This window comes from Cucumis sativus, chromosome 7, assembly GCF_000004075.3.
Source record: "Cucumis sativus cultivar 9930 chromosome 7, Cucumber_9930_V3, whole genome shotgun sequence".
In the NCBI taxonomy this organism is placed as follows: Eukaryota; Viridiplantae; Streptophyta; class Magnoliopsida; order Cucurbitales; family Cucurbitaceae; genus Cucumis; species Cucumis sativus.
The window spans coordinates 19,095,600-19,117,975 of NC_026661.2; the positions used below are offsets into that span (position 1 = coordinate 19,095,600).

General features: G+C 29.8%; 1 protein-coding gene across 1 annotated transcript; it reads right to left on the minus strand.

Moving 5' to 3' along the window:
• Nucleotides 1-77: 77 nt before the first annotated feature.
• On the minus strand, nucleotides 78-8,115 carry LOC101218038 (SWR1-complex protein 4). Its single transcript, XM_011661104.2, has 17 exons — nucleotides 7,708-8,115; nucleotides 7,522-7,608; nucleotides 6,559-6,624; nucleotides 6,395-6,454; nucleotides 4,870-4,926; nucleotides 4,097-4,226; nucleotides 3,872-3,939; nucleotides 3,637-3,729; nucleotides 3,493-3,540; nucleotides 2,700-2,876; nucleotides 2,396-2,506; nucleotides 1,814-1,909; nucleotides 1,524-1,595; nucleotides 1,385-1,421; nucleotides 955-989; nucleotides 787-875; nucleotides 78-538 (listed from the first exon to the last, which is right to left on the minus strand). Exons 1-16 carry the CDS (start codon nucleotides 7,819-7,821, stop codon nucleotides 795-797), a joined length of 1,332 nt encoding a protein of 443 aa, XP_011659406.1. The 5' UTR covers nucleotides 7,822-8,115; the 3' UTR covers nucleotides 78-538; nucleotides 787-794.
• Between the last annotated feature and the right edge of the window lie 14,261 nt (nucleotides 8,116-22,376).

The following is a 22,376-nucleotide window of genomic DNA, read 5'->3' on the forward strand; positions in this document are numbered from 1 at the left end:
AGCAGATTTACATTAACCTTATATCCTTGGACCAAGATTATTTTCTCTGTAAATTACCAGAGCCTCAACTGGCAACATACTCCTGCTAATATATGTAGATTGTTCATTTTAAAAAAAAAATTTACATCATCATTCTTTTAAATCTACTGAAAATGGTACGATCCAACGAATACTGGTATACAAAAATGGAAGTAATGAAAGAAAAAAAAAAGTTGTTTCTCCTCATTTCTGGGTCCATTTACATATAATACACCATCATATAAGAGAACTATCCTGCTGACTCTGCGAGCAGAAAGATAAAACTAGCTAATAGATGTAAGCAAACCAGAGCTTTGGCTTCGTGATGAAGATAAAATGAAGGAAACAGACCGCTGTTAACTCGATTCCACAGATGCTAATGACTCCACAGATGAGGAAATCACGCGTCTTAACCACACCAGCATCAAAGTTCAGTTCAGATAACAGTTCAGTTCAGATAACGATGCTCCAAAAGCTAAATTATATTCTTCAGAGTCTTCCAGCAAAAGCCGCCAGCCTCCTTTTAGATGCATATCATTGTAATTAAAATTGTAAAGATGATGAAACAATACAACAGCCATCTTAGATTTACATTCACTAAAATATCATTAATGTTCCAAATCAAATACACCAATCGGGTGGAGATGAGGTTCTACTTCATGGACCTCTTTTCTTTTATTTCATTCAAAAGGTTAAAGAAAAGAGAAAAAGGAGAAGATATTTTAGCAATATTAGAGATATAACCATATGTATGAAGTTCTAACATACCTGGAGGATCACAGATCGGATCCCTTCTGTTTTCTTGGCCTTTTAGATTGAGCTGGTGATGATGGAGCTTCAGATAATCTTCCAGTGGCCTAACAATGAGGAAGAAAAAGTAATCAATAAGAAAAATAATTTGTCACACAAAACAAGATTAATAGTTGACAAACATACCTTGCGTTTTTGATCCCGTTTACCAAACCTTTCCCCTAGCACAAGAAAAACTTACATGTAAGTGAACTCCCATGCGCAACAAAAGTAATCAAGTTCCATTTTGAGGGAAATAACGTAAAAACTTCATTTATAACTCTTGCTTGTATTGGACTAGATCCCTGAATATAAACGTACGTTTCAAATTTCTTCTTTCCTTTTTTCCAGAAAAAAGATGGAAACTAATATCACTGAAGAATTAAATGTACAGAATCTCTTGGGAAGTGAGAATTATGTTGCAAATAATCAAATCTACATTTTTAAAACAATGAATGGGAATAGATAGCTTCATAGGCGTGAACTAAGAGTCGCACGTGACAAGAGGGGGAAGGACACTCTGAAATAGATGCAGCATGCAGTGATATAGAAGTTCTAATTTAGAGTATCCATTTACCTCCAAAACTCACAGAATCAGCAATAAAAGTGCGATCCTGCACAAGAGCATGACAAGAATGCTGTTAGCAGAGGAAGAGTCACAGATTCACAGATATGAGAAATTACAGTGCTCACGTAAGCTGAGTAGATCTACTGACCTTAGGTGTGCCAGGTGCCTCAGTGTATGGACTGTCACGGAAAGAAGAACCTTCTGCCTCCTTATTTTGCAACTGTTTGAAAAAAAACAGGAAATATACAACAAAAATTAAAATTAACTATGTTAAAGGCATATAGCATGATCAAAGGATTCCATTAAACAGAATTCCCTCTGAATGAAAAGAAATGAATTATTAAATCTACTGTTTCTGTGATTGGGATGTTAATGCAAATTTGATGCGCATAAGTTTGCTACAGCTGGGACATGCATATGGAAAAAAAATAACTGTACCTGCTTTTGAAGATTCAGTAGAGTCAATATTTCTTTTCTTAATTCAAGATGCTCTGCACAGACAGCTTTTGTTGGAACCCTGGGTTTTAAATTAACCTATTTCCAAATAATAATTAAAAAAAGAAAAAAAACAACTTTTGTGAGTGATTAATATGGTAACTTAGTAACTCTAGAACATGAAGAGCATTCGGGAATTGACTTTAGAAGAAAGTCTAACATAGTGACAAAAAACACAATATGCTTGATTCAACACATGAGACAGGCATAACATTACTTATAAATTTATGAGAACCAAAAGAGTTTTGAAATTATTCTCTTCTACACTTGCTTCCAATTGTAACTAGTTTTTCGTTTTTTCTTTTTATTTTAAAATATAAAAAAAATATGATATTGTCAATATTTAATTAGGTGTTCACAATAGCAAAGAGTAAAAATTCGAAACAGAGAATTTTAATTTGCCCCGTCGTTTCTTTCTTCTCATGAGCTGCTAGGAAATTGATATCAATATTAGTTCTTCCACAATGCTTTACTTCATGAGAAAATGAGTATTTGGATTTAACAAAAGCCAGAATCTTAACTAACCGAAAGATCTTGTAATGTCTGTTCAACTCGCTTGATGGTTCGAAGGCCAGCAGATGAGCTTGCAGCTTGTACCATTTGCTCGAGTGCATATGTTCTCAAGTATACAGGAAGCTGAAATGTAGGGACAGTCATCAGGACCAAATTTTCAAATTTCATATACTGGTCTAGATCAACAAAGCTCTGAGAGCAAACTCCAGCACAAAAACCTCTTTGACAGAAATATCAAAATAAAATTGAAAAACAAAAAATAAAAGGCTTCTAGATATACACAGGCAAAAGCAAAGATTTCCTTTAGTCTGTATACCATGCGAAGAGAAGCAAGAGTAGAAGCATTATCTGCCACTACGGTTGAAGGTACGGCTGCTGGAGGAGGGGGCTGCACATTGGATATAGATGGTACGTTATCTCCAGGAACGACAACCCTTTCAGTAACTTCTGGGACAGCATTTGAAGTGACAGGCAACTCAGATTCTTCAGCCACCTAAAATTAATGAAACCAAGATGATAAACCAGCTCTATTTATAATATGGAATTATTATTTTTTTTACAAATCATCCACAAGATTCTATAGAACTTAGCTAAAATTGGGATCCATTTTGAAACTGCAAACGTAACTAATGAAAGATAAGTAGGAGAAGTAGATATTGTGAGAGACCAATACCACTAAGAAATTACACTACTAAAATAAGTTTCCTGAAAGTATCTACGTGCAAACGCCAAACGGAAGGTAACAGTGTTTGCATCCCTAACCTAAATATTATTTTAAAGAACGGGTATAGACCATTTACAAAGATAGTGCGGATATACTTAAAAAGCAAAAGGCATGATGGTAAAAAGAAGAGAGAAAAATTTAGCTTTGACAGCGTGTACCCTGAAAGATAAGTAGTGCAAAAATTCGATGAAGTAATTAACCGTACATGATATTTATAATACTAACACTTTTATGGCACAATAACTTAAGTAAAACCTAGAGGTTAATAATGCAATTTCTTTCAGCCATGAAATCCTGCAATGTCAGTCCCGGAGTAGACCTGTGATCTGCTTTGTGCATTCATGTCCTAAAACCTAAAAAAATTACTATATAGAAGCTAACTCACTCTTTCAGCTTTGCGTGCTTCAGTTATTTTTTTTGCCTCAGCAAGAACCTGGGACAATAAAAAGTAAAAAAGATTTGGACTTAACCACATATATATACATTAATTCATTACTGGGTCTTTACTAAAATGTAAAAGAATCAAAACCTCTGCATCTTTTCGTTCTTGCTGTTTTGTTTGGGAGAGAACCATGGACAATGCCCGTTTGCGCTCAATCTCTTGTGAGACGTTGTAAGGATCCTTAATATAAAAAAAAAAAAAAAATCATGCAGAATGTTAATTTACAAAGCAAATTCCTTGATCATTTAGAGGAAATTGATATCCAAGAACTCCAATCTAAATAGGTAACATTGAAAATAGACCTAATACAAAAACTGCGTACCTTGGCGGGAGTATTTCCTGAACTCTCCCGAGATATTGATCCTCTAGCAGCCACAATTGCTCTTGATACTATAAACATATAATATTACAGTATAAGTTTTCATTAATCACACGTGCATTTGCAAACCATCCAAAACAAGTATATTAAAAATCAACAGCACAAATTGACAACCTAAGTGAAAACGAGAAGTACATGCCATAATAGACCAAAAAAGGCTATATTTACCACGATAATACCGCTCCTTCAGTTCCTCCACTGTCCTTGCTGATGGAAACCTGTCGGCTATCACAATGAAGCGAAGATCAAACCGTTCGCACAAATCAAATAATTGATCTGTCTCCTCCTTTGTCCATGACTGAAAACATTTTAAAAGTAAATATCTCCACCACAAAAAAAAAAGAAAAGGAAAAAGGGAACAGTAATCTAGAGTCTAATACATATATGCAATAGTGAAAGAATTGATGCTTCTAATTTAGATTCATGGTTTCGTTTTTAGGCTTGAACATTGTTGAATAGCCTTCTTTAAATTTTTCTTTTTTTTAAAAAAAGTTGACCACATCTCTTTGATCTTCTTTTTTACTATATCTTAAAAAATATAGTAAAAAGATACAATTGACATGAAGTAAAATCTGTAGAAAATGTATGTTAAAATCAACAAACAATAATTTCTTAGGGGAAACACTTCATCCAACAGGCTTTAACAAAATTACAATAAAGACGGAAAATATGGTGGCATGGTATGACTATGAAGAGAAGGATAAGTTATTATCTAGGATATAAACACACAAACTATGACGGTGTCAAAACTTAAAATTTTAAGCTGTAAGCCTAAAGAGTCTCGATGGCAATTTTTTCCCCCAAAAAAGGAGCCTCAAGGCATGAGTATTTACCATAATAACTTAAAAATGCTACATATCACGAAACTTTGTGTTTTGTGTGTGTATGAGAAAGAGATATTTTTATGTTTTTCATTAAAAATACAGGACAAATATACCCACAGCGTCTTTCAAATACTTCTCGTACTCCTCATCCGTGTATTTGACAACTTCAACAGACTGCACCACATTCAAAGAATAAAATATGTTTCACTAAGAATAAGTAATATAGATATTGGTGCTTAATTTTTCAAGAAATGGTTAACTTTTAAAATTATCAGCGAGTTCTAGGACACATTCTAATTGCAAGCAAAATCAAAGGAATCAACTAATACAATTTTCTTGAATCTATAATTAATGTGGTTGTTTCTTGCGATAAATGCTCCTCTGCCATCAACTTATATAGCTTTTCCATACTCCTCTTCAATTGGAGATGTTTTTTGTCATACAACTTCTAGGGTCTCCCTTTTGTAATTCCATACTATCAATAAATTTATTTCTTTTTTTAAAAAAATGAGAAGCTTTACAGACAGGGATCTTAGAACCAAGTTTACCATTCAGATTGTGTTCAGACTTCATGATCATCTGTTGCCAAAGATTAAGGATTTTTTTGGGAGATCGTGCTTCAAGGTACTTGGATCATCATCTTGAGATCGCTCGGCCTAAACCAACTAAACCAATGTGCACCTCTATCCCACTCCATTTACAACAAATCACCATAACAACTTCTGTTTTTTTTTCTTAAATCCATATCTAATTAGTATTATACTTTTAACACGCTAATTCCTCGGTCTATCCTAGTAGTATCCCAAAGAGTAAAAACCAAGCTATCCAAGTTACTAGAGTAAAAACCAAGAGGATTCTAACTTAATTATAACCGGATGATAAGTGGAAAAGCAAGAACAATTGGAGGATCTTTTCTCATCACTTGGAATCTAACTGATATTTCATACTCAGAAGGTTTCCGCACATAAGGGGTCAATAATATTTTCAGTGCACCACAAAAGCCAATGATACATCAGAAGTGTCAACAAAAATATCACCAATAGCATAAATACTAACGATAAGGATGTGAATATATGAAAACGGTGTGGAATACTTAATTATAATTTATAAATTCCTTCTGTTTCAGAATTATCCATCACCTTTCTTTTTCTTGAGCAAGATGAAAATCCATCAATGTCAATATTTTACTATAAAATTGACTTCAAAATCTTTCAGCATTAATGCTTACCTTCTTGCTCAAAACCATGGTGAGCTTTAACCATACATGTAGAATATAAATTGACCAATATATGAAAAAGAAAATTACTGGTATGTTGGAGACTTGGAGTTACTTATTGTTATTATTTTTCTTTTATAAGGAACACTTTCTTTGATATATAAAATTACAGAAGAGTTATACAATTCATGGTATTCAATAAGGTAACTCAGTTGGTAAGAAGGGATGCATATGAGTATGTAGCAAAAAGATTCGAACTTTTACACCAATATACAGAATAATAAATGACAAGGTCAAAAAAATGGATGTCAATGACATATCAAACTTCCAGTTTCTGTCTAAGCAGGGAAAACAGTTTTAACTTCAAATTTCTACTTAAAAGAACACAATACAACCCACCAGCAAATAAAAAGGACTAGGCCTTACCTTGTTGTACTTTGCAAAAGAATAGTCCCCTGTTGGTGGAATGCCATTTACAACTCTAACCTACAAACAGAAAAATTGAGAGGGAAGGAGAGAGAAGTGACTGAGTTTGAATAAGAACAAAATCAATTAAAATATCCACGATTCATAGAGGTGCCAAAGCCTACCCAATGGTAAAGCTGCAGATTATCCTTTCTAGCAGAATTTGAAAAAGGAAGCCACTGCCACGTAATCTGAAAGAAAATCACTAGACCATTATAAGAATGATCTGAATTCAAACATGAGGGAATGTGTAAGGGCAATACAAATACAATAACTCAACAAAGGGAGCCCACCAAAAGAAAGAAAATCCAATCTAAAAGAATCATACCAAACTGATAACTACAACATTTTATTTTTTTAAGAAACAACTCCTTTCATTGAGAAAAAAGAAAGAAAGAATAGGCATACAAAGAGGAGAAGAAAACCTAGAGAAAGGGTTTCCAATGGGGTAAGGTATTACCTAGACAAAATTACAAAAGAGCATGAAATCCAAAGAGACACATGAAACCTCACTAAAGACTCCTCAGAAGGGTCCTTTTCCACACTTCTAAAAACTCTATTGTTCCTCCCCACACTTCGAAAAACTTTATTGTTGTTCCCCTCAAATATCTCTAAACAAGGCATACACTCAGATAAACCACAGAAACAAGCCTCTCACTGAAAGACAGATGGAGGAACTCCCCAGTGTCACGCCCACAACAAAGCATTTAATCTAACACAACCCGCCCTTATTCTCAAAGGGGCATCAGCGCCTCCCCTAGCATTGAGCAATAGTTTTTCTTTGCCCCAAACATAACCTGAACAATTCAAAGACCCAATCCCATCTAAATTCATCAATTACACGCAAGCTACCCGACTATGATCCAAGCAATCAAGTAATACATGAAAAGCCAGCCGAGAAATTAAAAATCTCCGACTCAATAACACATTTAAGCATTCAAATACAGTTAGTTTCCCAAATTTCTCATATCAGTACAGAGAACTATAAACCAAACAAAGTCTTCAACTTCCATATTCAATTCACCATTATCCACACTTCTACAACATACTACCAGATACCCATATTGCATAAAAAGACAGGAAAAAACCTTCTCATCTGATGGAGGTCGCTTCTTCAGCTCAGACACATCGATTGCGGGCATAATAGGCGCCAGACCACCAGTAAGAGCATAAACCTACAATTCAAAAAACCCCCCACTCACCATTACTACTATAACCAACAAAACCAAATTACAATAACCATGTAATCACAGAAGCACAGAGAAAAACATTACCTCCCGGGAAATCCCATCTCGCTTTCTCTGGGCATCTTTCTGAGCCCTAGGCTTCTTCTCTTGAGGTAAAGGCAGCGTGTTTTTGGGCAAGCCCAAAATATCCTTAGCATCCATAATCAGAGCTTCACTTCCCGAATTCTAGGGCTTCTTTCTACTTGGCAATGCCGGGAAACTGGAGTTTCAGAAATCGAATGTTTAACAGAGCAATGTTGCTTTAACCCTAATTTAATCACATGGGTACGATTGGAAGAGGATTTTGATTAGATGAATTGGAAGAAGATCGTCGTTGCTTCATTTTTTGAGCCTCATTAGAGCGCGAAAGAACAGTTGAGCTGAGGAAGACGAGTTGTTATTTTCGGATTTTTACTAAATTCACCCGTAGGTGACGAACACCATCGTGAGTAAGTGCATAATTAGTGTTTTTATCTTTCTTAAAACGTTATTATCTCTGGGAAATCAAACTTAACTCAAATTTCTTAAGAATGAGACTTCAATTGTGTGGTGAGATGAGAACCTCAAACCATTTGATAATCCAAATTTTCGTTTTAGATCATTCTTGTCATCCCATTTCAAATTTTATATCCAACAAAAGTTTTTTCCACAAACAAAATATTTAAAAGTGTTTTTAAATTAAATTCTTACTAACCAATTAAAATTGATACAACTTATAAACCTAATAAATGAGCTTTTTTTCTCATAGTTACAATTTTAATTTTAAAAAAAAATGGAGACGTGTGGGCGAACAAATAAATGCTCTACCATTTAAGCTACATCCGATTTTTAAAAGTAATTTTAAATTTATTTACTTATTGATATTATTCTTAACATGGACTATTTATCAATATTATTAGATATAATTGGTTATTTATCGTGTTGCAACCAACACGAAACAACATCAGCGAACATTTGATAAATTTGATTAAAATTAAAAAATCTCTTTTATTTGTGGAACATTTTACCTTTCATTTGAAATAGATTAGGGATGGATGAGTATGCTAAAATAAGTAGGTGTACTACCTCTATTGTGATTTCTATATAGACCAAATTATAATCTCTTAATCAAATATGATTTGAGGTTGAATGGATGGGAGTTTGGACAAGAGTTGACCTAATCACATCTATTATTAATAACTCAACTATTTGATTCTAATTTCATTTATACTTCAATTTTATATATATAAAAGTTTCCAAATATAATATTTCTATGCTGAGGATTTGACATTTGTAATCAATATATGCTCAATGACATGAAGACATGATCATTCATGTTCTTCACAAATTTGTTTTTTCTTAATTATTTCATTAATCAAACATGTCTACGACTTTTAATATATCTCTTCCTCATGCTAGTTCGATTAATTTATTTCTTATATTGTCAAAATGATAGCTTTCGATCAAATCTTTTATAATAATATTAACTTAGCCTTTTGATATAAGTTTTCTCGAAATAGATTGAAGATATAAAAATTTTAAAACTTATATAATACTAGCTAGTTAAATTATGTACGTTGAAGTTGACTCAAATAACTAATCCATCTTTTTAATATATATCTTAAGTTTTAAAAAAATATATACCTTACTTGTAATAATAGATATATAGGTTTATTCAAATATGTCTAACCCTACGTTTCTTATAACTTACTAAATGCATGAGTTCATACTATAATTATTTGTACTTAAAATAAGGTTAAATTCTTTATTTTAGTGCTAAATCTAATACGTAACCCTTATCTATCTAGTAAATTTAGTATAATATTTCATGCCATAGTGTGAGGGATCGATATACAAATTCAATAGCTATATATGTGTGTGTATGTTTGTATGCAATTTCCTATCAAGCTGATTAACATAATATACATAGGTTATGGGTTGGTATAGAATTCTAACCAAGTTACAAGTACTACGATTAAAAATGAATAAACAAACAAGAATGTTATGATAAATTCACACAAGTCACATATTGTGTTTTTTTAATAGAGCATTACTGAAGTTCTGAGTATTCAATCGTTATTTATATATATATACATACACATTAATATCGAGAGTTCAAGTTTTCGACTCGTCAATCGAATTGTAATTTTTTTGTATGAATTTGTATATAGATTTCATGTGTCAGTACATATGCAAACAATATATCATAAATGTAATCACACAATGTCCATTTTTAAAATTATCATCGATTCGTTCTTTTGCATCGTAAACGTAATCACACGATGTTAATTATAATCCTATAACATTTCCAATGGAGTGGAATTTAGTGGTTATAAATACAATTTATCATATTGCACAACAACTATATAATAGAGATCGCATTACTCTAACAAAATATATAAATTCTAATATGTACAAAGACGCTTTATCCAAACACGTACATGTTTAAATCTATATATGTACTATATGTCTATACATAACAAAATCCCTGTGGCCTTAAAGCTCCATTTAGAACCAAGATTATGTTTGATCATATAGATGCTTTTACTATTTGGAATATCATATTCATCTATTTTAAAATTATATTGAAATACACTTTTTTCTATAATAAGTAAAATATCGACAAAACAAGTATTTATATTATTAAATTTGTCTTCAACTACTAGTTTAAACTTTTAGGTCAATCCATGATTTAAGACTTTGTAATTCTTCATGCTAGTATATCATTTTATAACCTCATTAATAATTAGTTTGGATTGTTTTTTGTTTTAGCTTCTCTCCCCTGCTTTTGGTATGTCTAGCTCTATATCCATTTTATTAATTGGGTATGCACGATTTTCAAAATAAATAAAATACTTTCACTAATATATTTCATACATTTGACAGAGTCACCAAGACTTATAGGTAACTATTTATACAACTCAAAACTCTCAATATTGGGTAAGAAAGTAAAAACAAACGACCAACGCGAAAATATTTTCAAAAGACACGAAATTAGCAAATGAGGAAAAAAATAAAATATTTTTCATGTTATCTTAAGAGATCAAGTATGACTCGTAGTTGTGTAAGAAAACGTTACTCTGTAGACATGGTTTTATTGAATATTCACTGTTTGAAAGAGAAAAACCCAAGAATTGACCAATTTCAAAAAAGATAAATTCAATTACCTTTTTATGTGGAATAATATAAAAAGAGAAAATGTTCTCAATAATAAAGAATTGACCTTTCTCCTCTTCACTCTTTTTTAAAAAAAGCACTATAATTTGTCACCCTCTCTAATTGTGCACACACAACAAAAAAGACCCCTAGCCCCTACCCTCCAACCCTCACCTTTTTTTTAGCAGGGCTTTGCATGGTTGAGATTTGGTGGTGTATTATCATATGTCCTTTTGAAAGGATCAAAAACACAATAATATAATTTCCTTTTCTTAATATCAAAATGGGTCACATCTCATTTCCTCTATATGTGAAAAGAAAAAAGTGATGTGCAACAAAAAAAAAAAAAAAAAGAGATTAATTTGTTTTAGGAAAGTAGGTTAGATACACATCCGACAAAATCCATTCCATCTTCCTACATTATCACACTAAATTATTCAATCATAATTTATCAAATGAATGTTTTTAAAGTTTTCTTTTATAAGTATTTCATTTATTTTTATACATAGATAAAAGCATAGAATTCATAGAGATAACTATCTATACTTTAGAATACACTCGAATATTGTTTATAAACCGTACGGGTGAGGTGTAGGATAAGATGTGCAATTGGGGAGGGTAAATCTTTAAAAAGTTGGTGAAAATGAGAAAGAATAGGTTACCCAAAGTTGGATTTCTTCCATCTTTGGATGTACGAAGAGAATCTTATGTTTTGGAGATCCCAAATCTTCATATTTAATTAATGCTGTCATTTCATTGATTTTCTTTCCTCTTTCTTTAGTTTTTATTGCTAAATTAGGGTTTAGGGTTTTTCATATGTTTTTGGAGAAGTCATTTGTTTTCAAAATTACTCTAGCTAAATGTAAAAAATAACTATAATTATTTAACCTTTTGTAACAAAGATTTATAAGATTTTTAAAACGTTGATCAATAAGTTGAGATATTTGAATAAACGATAAGAATAATGAAAGTGATAGAATTAATGTCTATCCATCTTCTATCCTATATTGTAAATCGATGTAACTAAATAATGATCAATCACCTTTTACGTGGCAACATAAAGACCTAATATAAAAAAATCATAAACGGAAGGAAAAGGGACAACAATTTTTTTAGTAATTATAATAATAAACAAAATGCTAAAGAGAAACAATTTTATAGAGGTATCTGAGATTCGAGTTGAATTACGAAGTTTGAAGTTAGAACGTTTAGAGTGTATATCGATGTTGTTTAGTTTTAAAGTTCATCGACAAATGTGCAAAAGTGACAAAAATGTAAAATATAATAACAATTTTCGACAAATGAGTAAATATTGATAAATTTGAATTATTTAACATTGAGTTATCATGAAGTTGGTCGATCAAAACACCCGTTAATTGTTTTTGACATTTTGTTTGTCAACAGTGGCCTTTTTGTCTAAAAAGTTTAGTTTTCTAGTATCCTCTTTTTAATTTTGTTTTTGTTGGCTTTTGTGTGGCTCTAGAAATTAATATACAATAATAGTTTTTGCATCCTATAGTGTTTTTCCACATCTCATCACATTCCACAACTTTGAAAGGACATGTTGAAGGGTTAATGATGATTCCAAACCTCTGAAGTGAAAGACAAACTTTATATCCCAAAAATGCATACAGTACTTTAGAAACTCACAAACCAGTAAGTCTCTATTGGCTAATGCAATTATTAGAAATTTGAACTGTGGCCAACTTTTTCTCAATTATGTCCCCAAAAGCATTGTATTATTTGGACAATCTTTCTTTTTATTAGAAAAAAAAGTTGGAAATATCTCAACTGCCAAGAAGACAGGAATGGTCATCTCAATCCTATATCAATGATGTGAATACAGTTTTACAGCATTGGACAAAATTAGAGATTAATATATATCTATCAAATATAAGTAAGAAACAATATGTCACCTATTATTATTGTTCATATATATAAGTATAAAAGTCATTCATATAGTGTAAACAAGTTACTTTTATGGCTATTATGATGAGTAAGAAAAGATGCCTTCCTAACGTCCTATTAGGATAAACTTAAGTAGGGATATATAAAAACGATGTTGAAAATGAGTAAATTAATAAACGACGACCCCTTCCTATCATTCTAGCTAGACACACATGTAAAAAGATTCTCTATATTTGGTACTCTAAGGTATAGTTGGATATAGCACTTTTCTTTTTAAAAATAAAACTTAAACAATGTAGAGATTTGACTTAAATTAAAGTTGATTTTCACACAATTGTATAAAAATATAAAGAGTTCATTACCATTATTACGTGTTATAGTATATATCACCATTGTTGATGCAAAAATCCAAAGAAGAAAAAACGTATCTAACCTTCAACGCGATAACAACAATAAGCAAATTTGTAATTTAGAAAATAAAAAACTTGTAAAACAAAGAAGTATTGTTATACGGTCAAAGTCAGAGATTCAAAGTTGTAGAGAATGACCTAAAGTTTATCTTCTCTTCATAGAATTAAGATGGATGAATTTTTCCTCATGCAGCACACAAGTAATTGGTAGGTGTTATTTTGTTAGGTTACTGGGACTTATTATTTGATATCCTAAGTCTGCTTTATCTTAAATTATTTCTTAAACTTTTTCTAGTTGTATTCGTACTAACTTTTTTTCCTGTCTAAAATCATCCATATAATTACAATGTTCTTATAAGATTACAGGATCTCTTTGCTTTTTCAATGAACGATCGTCAACATGCACGTCGTCCATTCAAGATCAACACCATTCTTGGATCATCATATACATTTTTTAATTGAATATTTATTAATTTGGATTTCACGTGTACTAGTATTATACATGAAATATTAAGAGGAATAACTCATGAATCTTAATCGATTGTGATGTGAGTACGCTCTTCACCACTTCTAATATGATTTTTCATTGTTATTAACTATTATTCCCTAAGTCACAAGTCTCACACTATACATGTATTTCTCAACCATGTATTAACTATATTTTTCCCTAGTTCAAATTCAACATGAGGGATTGGAAAGAGATTGGTGGGTAAAATATATATATAAACACACAAGTAATCAAATATTACACAACTAAATAGTATATGATCATGTATAATATGTCAGTTAACCTAACAGAATATCCATAACACAAACATTATTCAACACATGAGGTGATTGAAGAGGTTGATCAGGATATATACAAAAAAGCTGTTCTTATTGAAGTGATTGTCGAACAAGAAAGAGACCACAGAAAAATGTGAAGAAGCTGTGTGTTTTATACTTGGCAATTGAAGAGCAGTACAAGAGTTATTAGAAAAAGAAAAGAAAAGAAAAGGGTCATTTCAAAGGGCATATTTGTGTGTATGAGAATTGATATTTAGGCCCCCACTTATCAAATTAAGTTGTTGCATCCCTCAACTACAAGTGGATTTTGTGGACTTGACATCTTATTCTTCTATTATTGTCGTCGGTGAAGCCCTAATTAATTTTGCCCTAAAATATATTATTCACAAATTTTGTCTATCAATGTCGGCCAAAGCTTTACAAAAACTAGCTTTTTAATCGTCAAGTTAACAGTTTCAAACTACAGTTCAAATATAACAAAATTTCATCCATGAAGAAGTCCATCGGTAATAGTATTCACACTATTATAATATCTAAATATACTCGATAACATTATTTGCTCTAACACATCAATAAACATAAATGTCGAACTTAGAGGTGGTTTGAACTTTAACTACCAATTACAATTTAGTATAAAATAGAGTTAATACAACGTGTGTTTCATTTTGATATATATCTTATACTAAATGCAAGATGTGAGAATAGAGTTTTGAGCTTCACATTTCAATGAAATAAAACAACCTATGTCAATCATCTTTAAACTCACCTATAAGTAGTGTTTAATTGGTCATTAGATAATAATTTTTGACACATAACATTTTTATTGGATGTGCACAATAAATAATACAAATATCGAACAGGTTCAATCCCTTCATTATATGGGTAATTATATTAACAATATTTTAAAAAAATTGTCAATATAACAAAATCTATCCTTGATACTCTCGTGATTTATGAATGTCAATGATGATAGATTTTACTATATTATTTAAAACTAGTGGTCAAATTTTTACAACTATCCTTCTATATTTATTTGTATTAAGAAAAGAAAAGTTTAGGGAGATGATCACGGGTAGTTTTCAAATAATAATAATATATATATCACGGATAATTTTGACACCTAAGGTAAAAATGCATTTAAAATATGAATTTTCATTTTTAATTTCTAAAATGGGAAGAAAATTAAAAGAAAATGAATTGAGTTTAATAAGATGATTATGATGGAAAACAAGATTTGGCCACCAAACTGACAATGTCGGGTGGATGTTTAAAAGCTAAATCCAACTTTGATCATAGTGCCCAAACTTTTAATCACACTCACACCTCTCTATTAATTATGTTTTAACCTTTTTCTAGACGCAAATTATTAATTAATGTTGTGTGAATGTGATCAACCAAATATTCCAACTTCTCAACTATTTATTATATCACGAATTCTTTCTTCTACTTTTACTATTTTAAGTTATGATTTTGCTTAGGATTATACTTAATTCAAGTTCCCCTATTCTTCCATCATCTCATATAGTTATTTTTAAATCGTTAATTACTAATCATTAACACTAATAACTTAAAAGTAAATACTTGAAATAAAGTTCGAATCTAACCTTTGAAACTTAAGAATTGACATGCAATGTAAGAGTAATATTTTGGATTTAGGGTTAAATGAAAATTAAATTAAATCCATAATTTATATGGACAACAATAATACATTTTTTTCCATTTTTTTATAACAATAGCTAACCATCAACAATTAGGATTTAAACTAAATTTTGTTCAAGATGCTATTCCGTATGAAGTAGAAAAAATATTTTGAAAACAAGTACTTGATATATACATAACAAAATATGCATGATTCAAAGGTCAATGTGTGTTCGTCGAGATATCTCAACTGAGTGGATCCACTCTATAAAAATATGAAAACTTTAACATACACTAATTTTTTGAATGTATTCTATTTTCGTCGTTGGATAAGAAAGAACGAGTGAATCAAACATATAACTATTAACTAATATAATATAATGTATAGATTATTATTGAAAGAGGGCCTAATCTCATAAGGGTTTAAACCTATAAATGATTTCAATATAGTTCATGGGATTTGTTAATTGTCTAGAGATATAAGCCTATAACACAAGAATCAAAAGGTATAGGAGGAACCTTTATTATTTGAGGTTTTTGCTTTGGATATTTTGTCACAAATAATGGCAGAATCAGAAGAGATATCCATTGGATATTGCAGTGCTATTTGTTAATTGGAAATTCTACTTGTTGAAATGTAGAAGTTTCTATGGATGTCTTTTCAATGTTCCTCTCCCTTTCTCTTTTATCATTTTTCTCAAAACACATTAATTTCCCTCTTTGTGGATCCATTTCTTTTAGTTATCTACTTTCCACTCATTATTAATGTCTATTATGGTCTACCATTGGTGGTACAACCTATAAAACAAGTATGAGTAACAAAAAGGACTACTTGACCTAAATTTAAGATATAGAGAATTCTAACCTTTCTATTTTAACCCTAAACCCTAAATTTAGATTAGGATTTGACACATAATGGCTCGACATTCTCTTGCAACTTGTTCATGCTAACCACTTGTCATAAAAACGAAATCAATACGAGTCATTTCGATATATTTTGTCCTTACTCATGTATTTTCTAGAAAAATTATTAGTCCAAGCTAAGTATGCTTAACTTTGATGTTCCTATGTCATTGAAAATTTTAAAAAGTGCACGGCAATAATTTTAAATTCTTTTAAGTTGTTTAGGATCTAATGTAATCTTTGTTCATTCACGCAACCCCTCTAAATCTAGGTATTACACCATAGGATACACAAAATAAAATATTCAAATGTCGTAGACAAAGCTATAATTCGAATTTATTTCTTGAAAAGTGATGGTAAACATAATTTTACATAGATACATGCATCTATAATGTGTGAAAAAGTGAATCAAAAGACATGATAATTGTGAAATATTCTAGTACTCTCTGAGTCTAAAAAAACCCTTTGGAGTAGGGATCATATGATCTTTGCCCTTCCAATTTTCCTAGTTTTACCTCTTACTCTTTGTTATAAACATTCAATACTTGTTATTATTTTAGTAACTTACCAAAATAATTATTCTTCTTCCAAGAAGGGTTGGGACACAACCCATCACTCTCAAACTTGCATCATTAAGATATTATAGGATTTCATACTTACTTCCAGTTTTAATTAATAATTTCTTCTTCTTTATTCCTAGCTTTTTGTTTAGTACTTTTATTTCTTGGCTTTGGTTATTTGTAATTAGCGAAACAAACAACAATATTTTTGTGGGTGTGTGGACATGGACATCACTCTCAAGATGGAAAATTAAATCTTAATTAAGTATATGCATGAGATCTCAGATTTGATCGTAATCTTAGGCTTTCACCTCCTATATTTGATCCTTTCCAATTCCTAAAGCTACAATTAACTAAATGGATTGGCCATTTAGAGAGAGAACATATCATATATATATATTAATTAATTATAAATAAATAAATTCTAAGAGTAATAAAAAAAATTAAAGAAATGAAATATCAAATATATCAAAGTATATAATGATAATAATGGATTGCCCTTTGAACAACAACTCTATATATGGGCTATGAGTACTATGAAACGAAATGAAAATGATGAGAACAAGAAAAATCGAGAGCTATTAATATATTATAAATACTATCGATTAAAAAGTTTCAATAGATTAATCACAAATTAATGTGAATCAATCAAATTGAGAAAGGCAAAACCCAAAAATATCATTTTTGTCTTCCAACATGGAATCCAAGTTTATTTTGCTGAAAAGAGGAGAAAAATTTCTCTAGTAAACAATACACTATAAAGTTTTTACCTTCTACGTCGATGTAAAAGTTTCGTTAGCTATAACTTCTATCTACAAATTGGTGTTGCTTTGGCTGAATTACCGACACAAATAAAATGCATAGATAAAAGACCACTTTGTTCAGGTTAATTTATGTCGACAAAAAAAGTCTTTCTATCCATGCAATAAAAAGTATGGAAAAAAATGTCATATTTTACCTATGTGTGACCACTCGTATATATTTTGGACAATGTACATCCCATTCATATTGGTTAACTAAATTGTGATTGCATACCCAATTCTTCAAGGAAATTGAGAAAAATATGTTTTATAATATTACATTAAAGTTTTTACTTTTAATTTTTTCTTGAAATTTCTAATGATAATTAAAATTGAATTAGTTCCTAACTACTACTTAAATAATTTTCTAATTTTATTGGGGTTGCAATTTATTTATTTGTTGAAAAGATAATATGTTTTTCCTTTATTATCTAAAATATATGAAATTTATGTTTGTTATATTAATGGTGGGATAGTTGAGAATATCCTTTATAGCAATTTCTCATTTATATAATCATAAAATCAAAATTCCAAACCTGCTCCTACCAATAATGAGAATCTATTTTATTAAAATATTAAATAACAATATTTTAGAACTAAAATTTCTTCAACAAATAACTAAAAATAAATCGCATTAAACTAAAAAAATTTGAGTGCACTAAAATTCTATTTTTTAAAAAATAAAAGATAAAAACCTAACTTTTTTCCAAACCAAACAAAAACATTAAATCATAGCACTTTCTTAAAAGAAAACATAAAATGATGGTTGAATAAGTTGTGAGTTAATAATAAACTAATTACATATTTTCTTACAGCCATTTTTAAAAATAATATTGTAAAGAAATAGACACATAGAATGTGTATATATGTTAATCAGAATTATTGCTAGATCAAAACAAATTTGTTGAATTTGAATTTATATAGTTTTTAATATCAAAATCTAACTAAAATTAAAGAGTACATAACAAAGATAGAAGAATGAGTATAATTAGAGAATTGATAATATAGATATATTATAAGTAAACAAGTGGGGAATAGAATACATATTTGAAGCTTATTATTATTAAGAAAGTTTAAGGGAAAACGTGTTATTTTTTTTTGGAGAAATGGCGAAGCTTAATACATTAGGGTAACATGTGAATTGGAATAAATAATAATATTGGGGAGGGTGTTGGAGCATCCAAAATGGTGCCACGCGGCGAAAGCAAAGAGATAGGGGACCCACAACATAACTTTTTGGTGAATATTTTTTTTTTAAAATTGAAAGGAAAATGGGTGTCTTATTTCCTTTGTAATTTATCTCCAAATATTCATATGCTTTGTCTTTTCTTTAATGTTTTCTAATGCTGCTGGCCGGCCTTTCTATATATATAATTAATTAATTAATTAATGTTAATTCCAATAATTGTTATGTGACTATATATTTAATTATGTGGCACTTTTTACAATTAATGATGTAATTCTGTTTAATTATTTTATTAATACTCCTAACATGCAACCCCCTCCCTTGATCAGTAACTGGCTAGTTATCTTTCTTTTTTTACATCATTTCAAATCATTTTACTTCATACAATCTATAATCAGACCCTTTTACTTATTTATTTATATATATATATAGTTTGCTTAAAAGTTAAACATGAAAAGGTTAATGAACATGAACTAACGTCTTGTAAAATAATTAAGAGCCTTTGTTTGATACCATTTGATTTTAATTTTTTTTAAAAAAAAATCAGTCCACAGAAGTTCATTTTTCAAACTTAAGTCAAATTTTGAAAAAATAATATGTTTGAAACTCCTCTAATTAAAAAAAAATCACTAAATTTAGTCTAAAGTGTAAAAAGTAGGTATTTGCTAAATTAAGGATTATTATTATGTCTTTCTAATATGTAATTTATTTTAACAATATATGTATTTGGTAATACTTTAAAACAGGAAAGTACATCTTGAACAGAATTTAATATTCAAAATAAAAAGTAAAACACATAGAAATTTATAGACATAATTGAAACATAAAAATGATAATCGTTTTACTTTTTAAAATTTGAGTTTAAAATGAATTAAAAGGGATTGGAGACAGCATTTGAACAAGAAAACAACTACCTTGATAAAATATTTATGAAAGCCGAGGGGTGGGGGATGGGAATTGGGAAATGAAAAAGGTAAACGAAAAGTCAAAGAATTAAAATTAGAAAAATGTAATTAATTTGTTATTTTGTTAAAAAGAAATTATATGTACATAAGTTTATGAATTATAATATTTGAAGGAGAAAAAAAGCTGTGTATCCCACGTTGGAACTCCATATTCACTTTGACTTCTTACTGTTCATTGTCCCTAAAGTGGGTGACCAAACCCATTATAATATCACACATTATAATTCAACTTCACACCCTTTTCTTTCTCCTCCTACAAATAAAAACACCTCATACATATACATACACACACACACACACATATATATATATAACTTTGTATTTTTTTTTTTTTAAAAAAAGAATTTTGTTTAGGTGTTATGGATAAGAGAGAGAGGGAGGGGGAAAGAGCTAAGAAGGTAGGGGGGGAAGGGGGGGTGGTGATGCACGTGCAAAAGGGAGTCAAAGGGAGAGAAAAAGTCAAAGATTAGTGGCAACGTGGAGATGAGAAGAAGACTTTACTTTCAAATTAAAAAGAGAGAGAGTCTCTCTCTCTCTCTCGCTCTCTCTCACACACACACACGGTTTGTTTTGGTTTTGGTGAGAAGAATCCAAGCACGGGGAGACAAACAGCCGCGACCCAACTTGTCTCTTTCCCTCTCTTTCACTAATTACTTCCCTAATTATCTCACCAAATCATTCTTTTTTCTTTTTTCATTTTAACACAAATTTTCCACTTTTTCTTTTATATATTTAATTATTATTTCATTTTAACACAACATATTCTTATCTAAAAAATTTTAGAACTCATATGGTATGGGTTTTTAATTTTTTAATATCATGCATTATTGCATATATATATATATGTGTGTGTGGAGTATTTGGATTCAGAAGATGAAAAATAAAAATATATAGCTTAAATAATTAATTATTTAAGGGACATAAAACAGACGATGATCCTTGATATATAGTGATCAAAGTCGTTTGTTTAATTGGTAAAAGATGATCGGTTTATTTGTTTGTGAAACAAGTTGATGTGTACCATTTAAACTATTGTTATCACGCGTAATGCGATTGTTGACACACTAACATATTTGACCCATGAAACACAATTTGGTCCATTGGTAAGATTCAACTCTATCAACAATAAAATGCATCATTTTGGACATATAATGTGTTTAATGACATTTTTTTTTTAAACAACCTCATTTTTCCGCATATAATATTTTTACAAAAAAAATAGTCTAGTTCATAACTTTTAATTCATCTATTACAATTTTTAGTAATAAAAAGGGAGACATAGTTTCAATAACTAACTAGAAAGTCACGAGTTTAATTTATGGTGACCACCTACCTAAAAATTAATTTCCTACGAGTTTTTTTGACATTAACATATTGTAAGGTCAGACGGATTATTATGTGAGATTAGTTAAGATACACGTAAGCCTGAACTCACAGATATCAAAACAAAACTGTGAATTTTATAACTAGCAAGTTTGAATATAATTGAATAGGAGTGATTTCAAATTTGGATTGCTTCAATGTATCATAACAATAATCTAAAAATAAAAAAGTAAGAGCTTCTTAATTTAAGCACTAATCAATACAAAACTTAATAACTATCCATGTTAGATTTTCAAAACTAAATGAAAAGGTAAACTCATACTTAGGATCATAAATGTTTTTTTTTTTTTTTCCAAACCAAACTGCTATCTATTCTCATTTCCGTGGTATCCTAACCATGATAAAAATGATAATCTAATATTAACATATGAGGAAAACTCTTGTAAATTTGGTCAATAATAGAGAACATCGATCAAACAAAGTTATACATATATATATATATATATATATATATATATATATATATATATATATATATATATATATATATATATATATATATATATATATATATATATTTATCTTATTCAATTAGTTAGACTATGCTTTCAAATACCAAATTATAATGCTACAAAATCATTTAGTTTGAAAACTTTTTTTATCAAAAAAAATTTGAAACTATTTAAAAATATCTCTTTCCTAACTAATAATCTTTTCTAATTTTCTCTAATTTGTTAGCTAGAAGGATTTGGTAAAATAATTGAATAATCTTTAGTCAAATCCAAAAAAAACAAAAACAAGATTTTAAAGGTATCATTTTGTATGGTAACACTTTTAAAATTAATTAATTAAAAACAATTGTGTTTTAGATGAGAACTAGAAATATTTACAAAATATATATAACAAAACATCGTTCTCTATGGATATCACTATCTTTAATTTAAATAGATAGTGATACTTATAAATAGTGAATTTTGTTATATTTGTAAACTTTTTTTATAATTTTGTTATTTTAAAAGAAAGCCTAATAGTTAAGTGCGTAAAGCAACATTTCATAGAAAATCTACGAGTGAGACTTCTCGTAGTAATAAAATTTATCAATA